Here is a 16,948-nt window from a genome sequence, read left to right as displayed (position 1 = left end):
CTTGGACCTTGTGAAGGAAGTCACTATATTGCGTCTGCAGCCTTTTTGAAGGGGTGGCTCAACACTCCTGCTACTAGAGAAACGACACAAAAACAAGGCGCACAACAGACATAGTGAACTAAAGTAAAAAAATATGCATTTACTAATAATAATAATAATAGCGTGTTCTTGTATAGCGCTGCTAGTTTTACAAAGCGCTTTACAGAGACATTTTGCAGGCACAGGTCCCTGCCCCGCAGAGCTTACAATCTATGTTTTTGGTGCCTGAGACACAGGGAGATAAAGTGACTTGCCCAAGGTCACAAGGAGCCGACACCAGGAATTGAACCAGGTTCCCCTGCTTCAAACTCTCTGTGCCAGTCAGTGTCTTTACTCACTGAGCCACTCCCTCTCCCTTAAAAGGTTAAAGGTTCTGCGTACATCAATAATGAATAAAACAGGCAATGGGTTGGTGGGGTTACCACACAGTGAGATGGCCGGAATGTCAGCTCTTCAGCGGAGGCTATTCAAACCACAGGATTACAGCACTCATCAGCCAGGAAGGAAACCTCAGTGGAGTCTTGGGTCACGCTTCACTCGTGTCAGGGTAACCAGATGATACAGACCGGTGAAATGTCCCATTGCGGAGTACCGGTACCTCCATGAGTCCCACAGGTCAGGCTCGGAACACCAGCAGCGCGCCGCTCAGTTCCGTGGTGCACCTGCCGATGATGTCACAAGATTCCCCTCTGTTCCGGAGCGTAAAGGAATGTCCAGGGCGGCGTCAAAAACATACGGCAGTATGCAGTAGTGCGGGGGACAGGGAGGCAAAACCAAGTGTAAGCCTGGCTAAATAAAATACCAAGGTTTGCGTCAGGTAAAGGAGCAAAAGATCTTCCAACGCGTTTCATAACTGAAATTTACTTCTTCGGAGAATGCAGAAAAACCCACACTTTTACCTCCTGTACTGTCCAGTACTCACCTCTCGCGTCCATATTTCCATCCAATTCTGCGTCTCATCTTCTTAATGCTGCTCTCAGAAGCGGTTATATTGTTATTTTTCTGCAGAGCGTCTTTGACCCTTGTGCCACTCCTCTCATCATTCTCTTCACTTATTTGGTCAACCAGAAGAGTTGTCTACCTACAGTGTAAAGGAAAAACAACAATAAGTTACAGTAGGCCACAAGTACTGTACATCATTTATGCTCAGGCCTACAGTATGGCTAAATATATATAATACTGTATACTGTAGTTATATAAATAAACAGCAGTAACAATTATATTATATAGATATATAATATAGTTATATAAATATACAGCGATATAAATAATAATATATATATTTATATATATATATACAGTAATATAGTTATATAAATATACAGCGATAACAATTATAATAGATAGATAGACAGACAGACAGACAGACAGACAGACAGACAGACAGACAGACAGACAGATAGATAGATAGATAGAGTTATATAAATATACAGCAATATAAGTAATAATAGATATATATTTGCAGTAATATTTGAACTATAGACAGCATTTGTAGTTGTGGTAATGCCTTGGGAGATCAGTTGTACCGCTGTTTGAAACACATTGATCGCATGGCCAGTAAAAAACATAGGATGAAACACAGATTTGTTTCTAAGACCTGATGATTGGCTACCTAGAAAGGTTTGTGGATCATATCATGTATAAGGTTGATCTTGTAATAACTCAATCAAGTCCTGTATGTGACAATTGTCACGAAACGTTAAATGTGTCCCGATGTCAAAGATTGGACTTAGTTGGCCATCATTAGATATTGTAGTATTCACATTAGGTATCTTGGATGTTGTCTGAGACCCGTCAAGATTAGGCATGGACATTGTACTGTTCTTGTGTTTTGAAGAATCTTTTGAGGGTTAATTTCCTGGTGAACTGGTAAAGGTCCACAATAGTGGAAAATAAGTCAAAGTTACTATCGGGTGCAAATGTGAGTCCCAAATTTAGCACACTCATTTCAGATTGGGACAATGTGTATTTGGAAATATTAAGAATGTTAGTGTCTTCTATTTTCAGTACCTCATCTTTTTTGCAGGGGCCACTCACCAGCTTATGCCTGGATCTTCTTCGCCTCCGATGTCGTTTTTTGACTGTGGGTGTGAAGAAATATTCATGGCATACATCTGTGCTCTTGCTATTAGAAGAATTTCTTCATTGGATGATGCCCCTGAGTCAGCACCTGAAAAAAACACACTGGGAGGAACATGTTCAGAATCCGATGCATCGGATTCAGTGTTTTTCCCTGAATGTGTATCTGATTTAGAAATTTTCCTGAGTATGGATTTGGGTTTATGATTAGTTTTCTTATTGCCATTGTAATTTGTATTCTGTGAATTTTTCTTAGAATTGGTTTTGTTATTGTATGGTTTCTGCTAGAGATAAATTTGCTTCTTCTGACATTTTGTCCATATCTTTGAACCTATCAATATGTATGAAGGAAAAACCTCATTCTTGGCTAGGCTTCAAAACTGAGAGGAACCTTTCCTCTGCCAAGAAAGCTGAAGGCCTTGTGACTGGATACACATCTGCACCGTTTGCAGCAGACTTCCCGGGGAAACTTTCACGCACTGCCACTTGTTATCTCTGATTTTTGATGAACTTACACGCCCGGGAATACGAAAGAAATTAAACGTAACGCAAGCCAGGTTTCAAATCTTTTGTCTCGATTTATTACTCATAGGGTAATGACTTTTATACCAGAAAAAGAAGATACTGATTAGAGGCGTAACAAAGGCGTAACATAGGCGTAACATAGGCGTAGCATAGACATAACATAGGCGTATCCTGGGTGTGTTTTGGGTTTAGCTTTGATTAGAGGCGTGATTTAGGGGCAGGACATATTAGTGGCATGATTTTGGGACGTGCTTCTCCCAATACAAGTAATGTCTGAATACATAGCTTATTCATTGTCTGTTATCAAAAGAGACCTTGAATCTATTGCAACTACTTTAAGTTATAATATTTTGCCTCTTTCAGAGAACCAGTCTTTTGTATATTTGATTAAAAGAGCAGGAAACTGACAATACAAAAATTATCTTAGCAATATCCTGAGCAGGGAGAAAGGAAATGTAATTTGGCAGAAACTGAGTGCATTAGGAATTATATTTCAGCAAAAGGCTGACTACAGAATCTTAACTAGTTATGAACAGACAACATGGTTACTTATCACAAGTGCAGATTCTGGCCTGTCCTACTAGTCCTAACAATATACAAAGGCTTGCAGTTGGCATTGAAGATCCGTAAAAATTTTGTGTGCGACAGTTTTCTCTCTGGATTTGTGCTGAATAATTAATTCTATTAATTTAAAGGAACATTGGTCCAAAATTTGGTTCCACTGTTTCTCAAATTCTTGCGTTTCAAATCCAAATGATGGGGCTTTTGTCATGCGGAGACCTCGGGGTATTCTTTTATTCATCTGATAATTCTCCAATGTAACAATGTCCCACCATAATCTTAAGTCAAGTGATATAAATTTTTCTAAACGAAAAAATTGCGCCTTGAGATCTTGTGTATCTTCACACAGAATATTACAGTTCTTGTCAAACAAAGATTCAGCCTTTTTAGTACTAGCTGCCAAATTAAAACACTTAAAGGCAAAATGAGAATATAACTCTGGTAAAGGCACTGTAGGCATATCCATGTTGGTAAGAAAAAAAAAATATATAGGTGAAAATGTATTGTAGAGTCCAGCAATCATAAGAGGAACAAAAAAGTCAAGGAAAGTATCAAATCAAAAAAATAGAATCCAGGGTTAAATTTACCTGCTGGAACACTGGTGAGTCTGTGGAGATGATAAATGCATGAATCAGGGAATGATCCGAGTGCAGGTGGTATGAAGAGGCAGATATCCAAGGAGACCGTCTGTCCACTCTAGGATGACTCCCACATGGACAGTTCCTTAGTTTACTGAGGAACTGTTCGACTATGGAACATTTTGATCATTTTTTTCTATGACCTCATTAAAAGATTTGTGGATAGAGGCTATGACTTACAATCTGTACAATGAGCCTATACAAAAGCCAGAAGTAAACCAAGAGATGATCTCATTAATACTGACCTTTCAAGTTTCAGTTATGGGAAACAGAATGATTACTCTACATCTAAGGATCGTAATAAATGTGAACCTCCATATTTTATTACCAAATATAGCCGGCAGGCTAATAATATTAAGTCAATAATTAGAATGCACTGGACCATTCTAAAAACTGATGTACTTCTATAGGAGATGGTCTCTATGGACCCTAAATTTGTTTTTCAAAAAGCATATGCATTGGGTAGCTTGGTTTCACCTAGCATGATTTCAGATAAGAATGAGCATAAAAATAAGTTATTTCCAGACCTAAAGAGGTATTTTAGATGCGGGAAATGTAAAATATGTCAATATGTTCAAAAAAGTAAAAGTTTCACTAATACAGAACTTACTAAAGAATATAAAATTCTGTTATTCGTGACATGTAATACAGATCATGTCATTTACATGATTACTTGCGGATGCAATAAACGGTACGTGGGCTTAACTACATGCTAATTTAAAATGAGAATGTTGGAACATATTAGACATATAATAAACCTAGATATCACTCATCCCGTGTCTAACCACTTCAAGGAATTCCAATCTGGAAGTCTTAAAATTTTCAAGTGTATTATTTTAGAGCATGTTAGACTTTATAAACGTGGTGGAGATGGATCCAGGACTCTTTACCTACGGGAAGCGTTTTGGATCTTCACCATTGTACATTAAAACCCAAGGGTCTGAATACAGAATTGGACCTGAAGGTATTTCTGTGATCCCCACAAGTTATAAATGGACATTGTTGTTTTTTCATTTTATTAATTGTATTCCTTTACAGCTGTCTTCTTTTCTCTCCTTCTTTTTCTTTCTTTTGTGTGTCATCTTTCTTCTTTTGTTCTGCTTCCTTGTCCATTTCTCTTGTTTCCTTCCACATTCTCTCCTTCCCCAACTACCTTCCCCCCTCTTTCCCCTTCTTTTTCTCCTTCTCCTCTCTTCTTCCCCCCCTTCCCTCTCCCCCCTTTTTTCTTTCCTTTTCTTTTCTTTTCTCTTGCTTTTTTCTCCTCTTTTATACTTTACTAGCTGAGAGACCCAGCGTTGCCTGGGAGTCACACTGTCCCCCCCCACACACACACTGTCCCCCCCACCACACACACTGTCCCCCTCCCCCACACACTGTCCCCCCCTCACACACACACTGTCCCCCCACCCCCACACACACACTGCCCCCCCTCCCACACACACACTGTCCCCCCCTCCCCCACACACACACTGCCCCCCCCACACACACACTGTCCCCCCCACACACACACTGTCCCCCCCCTCCCCCACACACACATGGTCCCTCCACCCCACACACACTGTCCCTCCCCCCCCCACACACACACACACACGGTGTCCCACACACACTGTCCCCCCCTCTTCCCCCCCCCATACTGTCCCCCTCAAATACACACACACTGTTCCCCCCCTCACACACACACTGTCCCCCATCCCTCACACACTGTCCCCCACCTCACACACACACACACTGTCCAACCCCTCCCCCACACACACACTGTCCCCGCCTCCCCCACACACACTGTCCCCCCCTCTACCCATGCACACACAAAGCCCCCTCACCTCTACCAGGACTCACAGCACCACTCCTCTCTCCCGCGCTCCTCCGATTGTCATGTGCCTGGCCCTTCTCTGCTCTCCCTCCTCCCGTCCGGGGAGCGCTGCGCACGTGCCCCCTCTCTGCACCTGTGAGCGCGAGCCGCCGGGAAACGTGCAGCAGGGAAGGTGCAGGGCCTGTCCTTGTGACAGGGGAGAGTGACGGCCACCGGGAGGGGGGAAGGTGCGGGCCTGTCTGGGGGGGGGAAGGTGAGCTGCGGTCCGGGTGATGGGGGAGAGTGAAAGCCACCGGGAGGGGGGAAGGTGAGCTGCAAGGGGGCCTGAAGCAGTGGAGTGAGTGTGTGAGGCCAATGAGAGGTGTGCGGGGGCGGGCCAAGGGGGCCTGAAGCAGTGGTGTGAGTGTGTGAGGCCAATGAGAGGTGTGCGGGGGCGGGCGGGCCAAGGGACCAATGAGATTGCCGCAAGGGACAGGGAACACACCAGGGAAACATACATATATACAATGCTTTCAGAAATATATAGTAAGATATAAATTATTAATTGTTATTATTATTTAGATGTTATTACATCAATTAACTAAATGACGATATATGAACTTAATACTAACCTGTAGTCATGAAGTGGTCAATAAGGTCATATATACTGTACTACACAATAGATTCATTTGCTGCTGTGTTTTTTGTATGTATCAAATGATTTTCTAAACTGGTTTTCCACATATGCATTCATTTGTGGCTATTTGACACATTATAGGCTTATATTATGTTATTCTGTGGAATATCGTGTTGGTATAGACAAAGGTACTATGAGAAATTTATAATGATATATGCATTGATTTTTTCTGTTATGTGATATATTCTTTGTGATTATTTGATATGAGTCCTGTGTGTTGAAATTTGCATAAATGTTTTCTAATCAGGTGCAATACATTAGCCAACACCCTCCCTTCATGTCTTGTTACACTCCTTGAGAAAGGGCAAACTCGCCCAAAACGCGTGGGAGGAGGTCCTTTTGTTTTGTTCTTTAGTATCTGTTTTATGTAGATTTAATAAATTGCTTTTATTTTTACCTGGTGAGTCTGTCATCTAACGGAGCAGCGCTGATATCGATCATCTTTACTCTTATTAAACATTGCACTGAATTCAGTCATGCAATATCTTCATTGAAATGAATGGGGATTGAACATATTAAAACATCTAAGGCAGGTATAGACAAGGATGTCTTATTATTACAGCGTGAATCCTTCTGGATTCACACTTTAGTCACAGTTTATCCCAATGGATTAAATGATTTTCTATCCTTGGGATGCTTTCTTGAGGAAAGATGAATGTTTTTTCTTTATAATTATTTGTAGGTTGCTGCCACTGTGTGCTGAACTGGATTAAAAATCTGTAAAGTCACTATACCTCTGGGATTAGGAAATTACTTAAAGATATTTAAATATCCTTTTTGACAAAATAAAAGACAAACCATTTTTAACTTTATTCATCTTTATTTGAATTCACTTGACACGGTAGGGTTAATATTCTGCACTATGTCCATAATTGGTGGTGCTGATATACCCTTTTTCTCTCCTCTATCATATTGTTTTATGACCAAGATATTACCATTGGCTGCTGGAAACATGAAGAACGAGGATTTAGACACACTGAGGGACCAAACAAGGATATGATGGCCATCATAAGAGAAATATAGATGCCACTGAGGAACACTACGCATGCGCAGTGACTGAAACGCAGTCCGCGTCATTATGCGCTCTGTGGAGAAGCAAACAGCAGGAAATCGGCATTTGGATGGACTGGCATGCGCAGAGACTGAAACACACCGTCCTGTGTGCTTTTCACTGCATAGGACACAGACGGATGAGATCATCATGCAGGGGCGCAACAAGACGGACCGCGCATGCGCAGATACTGAAACGCATCGCAATACGATTGCGCTCCACTACACAGGACCCAGACGGATGATGTCATCGGACATGGATGCAGCCTAAAGGATATGGATGCCAAAGATCTGCAGAGGCAGCCATGAGGCAGCTGAAAGAGGTTATATAAATATATCAACAGTATGGACATTGGAGGAATGGATATGTTTTGCACATGTTTTCAACCTATAATAATTGGACAGATTGCATGATGGGGATTGGGGCGCTATTTAAAGGCTGTTATGGGATTGTGTGTTATGCCACTATGTCACTTGATAAAGACCCGTGAGGTCGAAACGTTGTGTTGGCTCAATAAAGGAGTATACATTTTCAAATCTGTTGTGCCCTGTGTTCCTTCTACTAGGTAATAAACAATGACATTATTAGGAACAGCAATAGAAATATATGTATACCAACCCGCGGAATAACCCCTCAGTATTTGGGTTTAGGGGCACCAGTGTCCCAGTGTCCAGAACCCAATGGCCTCTCCCACCTTCAAGTGTGTGACAGCACTGCCCACATGTATGTTGGTGTGATTATGCGGATACCTTCCCGAGCGCTCCAGCCCCTCGGGGGTGTCGCTGAACTACAGTCAATGTGCAGTATGCTACAACGACGCATAATGCTGGGTTGGTCTCCAGCAGGAGCGTCTCACCATATATAGTCTCTGAACGTAGGTGGTCTGATCCCAGACCCCAGGTTACGAGTCACCGCGTGGCATAGACACTGTATCCCAGATACTGCACAACACAGGGAAAAGTGTCCCTTACTATTGGCTTCCCCATACAGCTACAGGTGCCTACTGTGAGCCGGGGACTAACTGAGGCCTGCAGAAGAAAGCTGGCCTAGTCCCAGGGCTACTGGCACCTGTAACCCTACCTCCCTCTTCTGTACCCTGCTCCCAACTGCCCTCACTGTCCTAACTGTTATCACTGTTCTAACTGTTATAAATGCAGCAGCCCAATTGACTGCCTGGCATCATGTGGTCTGCAGCCCCTGAGGCCCGCTCACCAGCTCACAATCTCCCTGCAGCAACCACACAGGTGTCCTCCTCACGCAGCCTGGAAGTAAGAGGGAGACCTGGCTACAGCAGTGTGATAATATGCAGGAGCAAAAGAACACAGCTAAGCAGTGTGATAATATGTAGAAGCAAAAGAACACAGCATAGCAGTGTGATAATATGTAGAAGCAAAAGAACACAGAATAGCAGTGTGATAATATGTAGAAGCAAAAGAACACAGAATAGCAGTGTGATAATATGTAGATGCCATTGGTCACAGAATAACAATGTGATAATATGTAGCAAATGAACACCTAACTGTAATGTTTTTGTGGCTGGCAAAAAAATCTGTGGTTGTACCATTGTACTATGTGCAAGTACAGGACTTACCGCTGGAATTATTTGTTATAACTAATGACACAATGGCATGAAGAACCTTTAAAGATGTTTTATGACAAAGATGCCTTGTTAACATGTTTCACAATCATTTTTGGTCTTTTCGTTTGCAACAATTCTGAATAAAGTCTGGGTAACCTTTCCTGTATTAGTGATGTTATTCCATTGACTAAGAATAAAAAATGCCATGAAGGAAATACAGTGTATCACACTGTGTAGTGCATTTGGGGGATTTAACATTTTGCACTTTGTTTCACTTAGCATTGTGACATTTTGTGTCAGTGCTTAATATTTCTGTTTATCTTTGCAGATAAGCTATGGTGCCACAGATCCTGTGCTAAGTAACAGATTTATGTATCCACACTTTTTCCGGACACTTCCAAATGACCATGTTCATTTTTCCGCTATGTCAAAGTTGCTGAAATACTTTGGATGGACCTGGGTTGGAATTATTACAACAAATGATGACACGGGAGAGACTGAAAGTCAAGTTTTGACAAAATATATCACCAGTCTTGGAATTTGTGTTGCTTTCAAAATTAAGATAAATCGTAATACAGATACAAGTCAAGAAGAAATTAAAAGAAGAAACAGTGAGATTATTCATAACTCCTCTGCCCGAGTTATTATACTTTGTGGGACAGTTTCGATGGCTTTTACTATTGTGTTACAAAAATTAGATGATGTTCTCAGTGACAAGACTTTAATTCTTCCTCCTACATGGGCCTTTAACAAGTTCTACCTAGATATTTGCAGTAAAGCATTTAATGGGAGTTTGGCTTTTGAAGTTCTTGAATTAAGTGTTCCGGGAATGCAGACATTCCTAGAGAATATCCGTCCTTCAGAGCACCCAGAAGACATGTTACTTGAAGATATTTGGATGTTATCCTTTTACTGTTTGTCAGATAATCCAGGAAAGAATAGTTTTTTTGCAAGGTTTTACAAAACGTTTCTTCGCAACTGCACTGGGATGAAAAGTATTGCAGGTCTTCTTGATGTATGGTCTGATGGAGGAACAACCCAAATGTACTTTGCAGTATATGCCATGGCTCATGCTCTGAACAGTATGCATTTGTCTCTTAGTAGACAAACTCCTGAAAGGAACATAAAAAGCTATAATTATAGATATCAGGTAAATATAAAGCAGAGAATATGTGGAACAACACATATGGAATAATAACATGGGCTTCACTGTTCATTGCTATGACCACGGCCTATAGGACATTAGACATTAAACATATTGATGTAACCTGCCCCATTATTTGTATTACTATTATCATATGTTATTTTTATGTAGCTAACATATTCCGCAGCGCAGTACAATGTGGGAGTGAGGACAATAACATTGTGAGAGAGTTACGTGTATGCTAACAAAAACTGAGACAATAGAAATGAGGTCCTGTCACGCCTGTATGCCCGCAGACCTGGCAGGACCCCAGTGGGGAACTGTATTTCACCACACACCCACAGCAGTGTGAGCAAGCCCGGAGTGTGGTATAGCGTTTCTACGCCTGTTGAAACAGTGGTTAATGATACTTGCAACGTCTGTTGGTATAAGCGTAAGAATGGTCGTGTCTGTGTGCCAATGTCCAGGGGTCCAGAGAGTAGAGTCGTCAGGGTACAAAGCCAGGTCCAAGGATTCCAGAGGTCAGCGAGGTTGAGTTCGTAGCAAGGTTCAAAGGGTACAGAGAGCAGGGTTAATCCAGGATATTAGGGGTCAAAGCCAGGGAAATCCAAAGTAAACACAGGAACAGGATACAGCAGGGACACAGAGGGAGCACAGCATAGGTCAGCACACACAGGAAACAGGAACTATGCAGAGCGACGATAGAGAGGACAGACAGGGATTATAAATGGAGACACACCAATAGGAGAGAGGGGAGGAGCAGCGAGAGAAATGGGAGACAACAGAAATAGGTCAGGGAGAGAAGAGGAGGAGACAGAAGGGGCAGACTGGGGAATGGCCTGCAGGGACTGGGAGGAGGAGTCAGGAACGTGACAGGCCCAAGAAGATGAGTGTGTGCGCGTGCACAGGCTGTGACAGGGAGATGGCCCGCAGGGACCAGGAGGAGGAATCAGGAGGACAACAGACCCCAGAAGAGGAGCGTGTGCGCGCCCCCCCTACGAGCTGAGGGAGCGTGCATACAGGTTGTGTCACCAAGCGCGCGGAGTGCCGCGGGCACCCCGGTGGAGGGAGGCAGAGGACCGGACGGGGAAGCCAGGGAAGGTGAGGTATTGGCTGCGGGCATAGCGAGTGTCTGGGAGCGGGGAGCGCCGCCGAAGGGGCTCGGGGACCGTGCGGGCGCACGAGACCTGTAGGGTATGCGCTGAGGCAGTGGGGTAGTAAGCGAGGTAGACGGAGCGGGACAGGATTGGGAAAGGGTAGAGGGATTGGAAGGAGATGGGATATAGAGGGAGGCAGAAGGGGAAGGAATCACCTGAATCGTCACATTATCCCCCCCTTGAGGATCGATCTCCGAGCGATCCAACCAAGACTTGAGCGGGAACTTTCGGTGGAATTGAAGGAGTAGTCTTGGGGCATGGATGTGACGTGCTGGTACCAATGAACGTTCTTCTGGGCTATAGCCCTTCCAGTGGACCAGGAACTGAAGTTTGTTTTTGGACCAGCGGGAATCGATGAGTGACTCGACTTCGTACTCCTGTTGTCCTAGGGTGGAGACTGGATTGGGTTTCTGAGAGGGGACAGGAAAATGAGGACTTGAAACAAAAGGTTTAAGAAGGGAAGCGTGAAACACAGAAGGAATCCTCATGGTGGGAGGCAGATCAAGACGGAAAGCTACCGGATTAATTTTCTCCAATATTTTGAATTTTATTTATAAAAATGTTTTACCAGGAAGTAATACATTGAGAGATACCTCTCATTTTCAATTATGTCCTGGGCACAGAGTTATAAAAAATACATGGTTACGATAAAAGAACAGGGTTATACAGGGAATTCACAGACATTTCATGGACAGATAAAGTTGGAAAATTGGGTACAGGGGATAAAGGGCTTAAGTGTTTCAGATAGAAATAGAGCAGCTTTAACATCCCTTTAACATCAACTAACATCAGCGAACGGCAGCAAACGGCTCACGCCCTTTGGCTGCGCAAAGGCTGTGCACCTTTGGAGCAACGCAGATGTACTCTGGGTGAGTGACGTTGAATCTGGTGCGTCTGTGAACAAAAATATCTTTTCTTTGTCCACTTGGCTCATTAACATTCCAGTGGGTGGGGTTGCCGATTCAACAAAGAACAAGCACATGTTAACCCTTAGCTTGCTGGGCCTGTGCAGAGGGGAGAAGTTCTTGGGGGTCGCTCATCAGGCTGTGCACCTTTGGAGCAACGCAGATGTACGCTGGGTGGGTGAGGTTGAATCTGGTGAGTCTGTGAACAAAAAGATGGGCCCAGGAATCTTGGAGATAGTTAAAGTGATGGTGTTTTAAGCCTGATATTTTTTGAGGATAACCACACCCTGTCACAAGGTTTGAAAGAAGGCCCAGGTTGACGAAGACGATCCGCCTTGGTCTTTAATTTGGCATCCGCAGATTGTAAAGTCTTGAGGATCTTTTCCCAAGATTCTTGTAGATTGGCAACATGAGAGTTGGCCGCAGGAACGCCCAAAGGGGAAAGCGAGAGAGGGAGGCTACTCGGGTGGAGACCAAAGTTAATAAAAAAGGGGGACTCCTCAGTAGACTCGTTTTTGAGAGAGTGTATAGCAAATTCAGCCCATGGCAAAAGGTCCACCCAGTTGTCCTGTGAGTCGGATATGAAGCATGTTAGATATTGTTCAAGAGTTTGATTCATCCTTTCTGTTTGACCATTGGTTTGAGGATGGTATCCTGAGGAAAACAAGAGAGAGATACCGAGTCTTTGGGAAAATGCCCGCCAGAATGTCGAGATGAACTGTGATCCACGGTCCGAGACAATAGAAATGGGAACGCAATGTAACCTGAAAATTTCTTTGGAGAAGACATCAGCCAAGGTGGGAGAGTTAGGGAGACCCTTGAGGGGAATAAAGTGTGCTTGTTTAGAAAACCTGTCTACTACGACCAGAATGGTGTTCATTCCTTTGGAATTGGGCAGTTCAACAATGAAATCCATCGATATATGTTTCCAGGGTTGTTCCGGAATGGGGAGAGGCAAGAGAAGTCCGGAAGGTTTGTGATGGAGTGTCTTACTCTGGACACATGCAGGACAGGCGGTGGTGAAGTCGAAAATATCTTGGTTCATCTTTGGCCACCAAAAACTCTGTTTTATGAGATCTGTTGTCCTTTTGAAGCCTGGATGACCGATTGCTCTAGAAGTATGACCCCAAAAGTAAAACTTTATGTCAAAAGCGTGGAGCTGCATATAGGCGTCCTTCTGGTACCCTGAACCTGCTGGGAATGTGAGCTTGGGCTTTGTTGATTTCATCCAACACATCAAAGTTGTTAGTGGAAATTATACATTTGGCAGACAGAATAGGCTCAGTGGTTTCATTAGCTTCGGTTCCAGTGGCGAACTGACGAGAGAGAGTGTCCGCTTTGACATTTTTGGTACCAGGAATATATGAGATGGTGTAGTTAAAGCGGGAAAAGAAGAGTGACCAGCGAGCTTGGCGGGATCCCTGGCGACGAGCTCCCTCGATATTTAACATATTTTTGTGGTCAGTGAGAATAGCAACTGGTTCTTTGGAACCCTCCAAAAGATGCCTCCATTCTTGGAGAGCCAGTTTTATGGTCAAAAGTTCATGATTACCAACATCATAATTCCTTTCGGCAGATGAAAATCTCCGTGAAAAAAAACCACAGGGGTGAAGTTTCTCTAGCGGAGATGTCCTCTGGGAAAGAACTGCGCCGGCTCCTACGTCCGAGGCGCCGACCTCTAAAGTGAAGGGGAGGGAGGTGTCCAGATGACGAAGAATGGGTGCAGAAACAAAAGCCTTCTTGAGAACCTCAAAAGCCAGAATCGCCTCTGGAGATCAGGAAGTGATATTGGCGCCCTTCTTGGTCAATGCGGTGATGGGAAGAGCAATAGAAGAAACATTTTTGATGAATTTCCTGTAATAGTTGGCAAAGCCGAGAAAACGCTTCACAGCCTTGATTGAATTAGGCAGCAGCCAATCGAGAACAGCTTTCAGTTTTTTTTGTTCCATGGAGAAGCCTTGGCTGGAGATGATATAGCCTAAAAAGGCAGTAGAGGTCTGGTGGAACAAACACTTCTTCATCTTGGCATATAGGCGATTAGAACGGAGTCTAGAAAGCACTAGTTTGGTATGTTGAATGTGTTCCTCCAGATTTTTAGAAAAAATAAGAATGTCGTCTAGGTAGACTATGACAAAAGTTCCCAATACATCACGGAAGATGTCGTTCATGAATTCTTGAAAAACGGCAGGAGCGTTACATAAACCAAAGGGCATAACAAGATATTCATAATGTCCTGAACGTGTGTTAAATGCTGTTTTCCACTCGTCCCCATCCCTTATGCGAATGAGATTATAAGCACCTCTTAAGTCGAGCTTAGAGAAGATAGAGGCCCCCTGGAGATTATTGACCAGTTCTGAGATAAGCAGAAGAGGATACCGGTTCTTCACCATAATCTTATTGAGTCCGCGGAAGTCAATGCACAGCCTAAGTGATCCATCCTTCTTCTTCACAAAGAAGAAGCCAGCCCGACAGGGGAGGTAGAGTTGCGGATGAATCCTTTCTCCAAATTTTCCTGAATGTAGGACGTCATGGCCTCGGTCTCCGTGACAGAGAGTGGATGTGACTTAGACTTCGGCAGGATGGTCCCAGGAATGAAATCGATAGGACAATCGTACGGACGATGGGGAGGAAGAACCTCCGCTTGTACCTTGTTGAACACATCCAGGTACTCATGATACATGGTTGGCAGGGTCAATAGATTAGAAGAAACGGAATCCAGGCCGGCAAGCACTGCAACAGGAGACTCTGCAGGAACGTCATCTGCGGACGAAGGCCACTGGAGAGGCAGAGTCCCGGTCCAGTCAATGCGCGGATTGTGGAGTGCCTGTTTCCCGGCCTCAGGGGACAATTCAGGAGACGATGTTCCGGAGAAGCACAGTAGAAGAAAAGTCTATTTAGGTGACGCCGCGCTCTCTCCATGGCCCGAAGTTGCTGACTGCCAACCTGCTTCGGCTCCAAAGACTCCAGTGCCAGGAGGGGTGTTGTAGGCGACCTGTGAGAACCAACAGAAGAAGGGGAGCGAGAACAGTGCCTTTCGTGCCGTCGCTCCTGAGTACGCTGATCCATGCGTATGCTCAGGGTGATCAACTGCTCCAGGGAAGAAGGCTGGGCATGAGTAGCTAGATCGTCTTTCAACGTATCTGAGAGTCTGTGCCAGTACATGGCGGCGAGTGCCTCCTCATTCCATTGGACTTCAGCGGCCAGTGTACGGAACTCGATGGCTGATCTTCGGGCCTGTGAAATGTGAAAAAGAGAGAAGGCGGCTGTCTCGCGCTGTGCAGGAGTATCAAATACAAGTTGAAACTCGCATCTGAAGAGAGAGTAATCTTGCGTTACTTCGCTTTTGCGCTCCCATAGGGGGAGGCCCAGGCGAGAGCGTCTCCGGTGAGCAAGGCGTAGATATATGCTACTTTAGCATGACCAGTGGGAAACAGGGAGGGGGACATCTCAAACTGCACATCACATTGGTTTAAGAAACCGCGGCAGGCGAGGGGGTCCCCATTGCAGCGTTTGAGATAAGGAATACGGGGCCCAGTGTTGGCGTAGTTTGTTACCAGCGGTGGCGTAGGAGCCATGGGACTCTCCTGAGGGGAGAACTTGGCCAATTGCTGGGAGACTGTAGTCAACTGGTTACTGACGAATTGCAAGGCCTCTATGGAGATACTTGTACCCACCTCAGGGGGGTCTACGTTTGTTTGGATCTGCATAATGTCTTGCCTCTATGCCCGCAGACCTGGCAGGACCCCAGCAGTGGGAGCAAGCCTGGAGTGTGGTATAGCGTTGCTGGGCCTGTAGAGAGAGTGGTTAACGATACTTGAAACGTCTGTTGGTGTAAGCGTAAGAATGGTCGTGTCCGTGTGCCAATGTCCAGGGGTCCAGAGAGTAGAGTCGTCAGGGTACAAAGCCAGGTCCAAGGATTCCAGAGAGCAGTGAGGTCGAGTTCGTAGCAAGGTTGAAAGGGTACAGATAGCAGGTTTAGTCCAGGACAAGCAGGGGTCAAAGCCAGGGAAATCCAAAGTAAACACAGGAACAGGATACAGCAGGGTCACAGAGGGAGCACAGCATAGGTCAGCACACACAGGAAACAGGAACTATGCAGAGCGATGATAGAGAGGACAGACAAGGATTATAAAGGGAGACACACCAATAGGAGAGAGGGGAGGAGCAGAGAGAGAAATGGGAGACAACACAGGTAGGTCAGGGAGAGAAGAGGAGGAGACAGAAGGTGCAGACTGGGGAATGGCCTGCAGGGACTGGGAGGAGGAGTCAGGAACATGACAGGCCCAAGAAGAAGCACGTGTGCGCGCGCCCTCTGTAAACTGGAGGTGCGCGCGCACAGGCTGTGACAGGGAGATGGCCCGCAGGAACCAGGAGGAGGAATCAGGAGGACAACCCCAGAAGAGGAGCGTGTGGGCGCGTCCCCTGCGAGCTGAGGGAGCGCGAGTACAGGCTGCGTTACCAAGCGCGCGGAGCGCCTTGCCGCGGCCACCCCGGTGGAGGGAGGCAGAGGCCCGGATGAGGACGCCAGGGAAGGTGAGGTACTGGCCGCGGGCATAGCAAGTGTCTGGGAGTGGGGAGCGCCACCGCAGGGGCTCGGGGAACGCACGGGCGCGATAGACCTGTAGGGCATGCGGTGAGGCAGTGTGGTAGTGAGCGAGGTAGACGGAGCGGGACAGGAGTGGGAAAGGGTAGAGGGTTTGGAAGGAGATGGGACAGAGAGAGAGGCAGAAGGGGAAGGAATCCCCTGAATCGTCACAGGTCCTTCCCCAAGGAGCTATTACAAT

At 45.1% G+C, this 16,948-nt stretch overlaps 1 protein-coding gene across 1 annotated transcript in view; it reads left to right on the top strand.

Moving 5' to 3' along the window:
* Window positions 1-16,948, top strand: part of LOC142465795 (vomeronasal type-2 receptor 26-like) — a 42,325-nt gene that overhangs the window by 9,149 nt on the left and 16,228 nt on the right. The window contains exon 4 of the mRNA XM_075570127.1: window positions 9,287-10,108. Coding sequence (XP_075426242.1) covers window positions 9,287-10,108 — 822 coding nt within the window. The remainder of the gene's footprint in view (window positions 1-9,286; window positions 10,109-16,948) is intronic.

The sequence above is a fragment of the Ascaphus truei genome, chromosome 1, assembly GCF_040206685.1.
Source record: "Ascaphus truei isolate aAscTru1 chromosome 1, aAscTru1.hap1, whole genome shotgun sequence".
NCBI lineage: Eukaryota > Metazoa > Chordata > Amphibia > Anura > Ascaphidae > Ascaphus > Ascaphus truei.
This window is presented reverse-complemented; position numbering and strand designations above follow the sequence as displayed.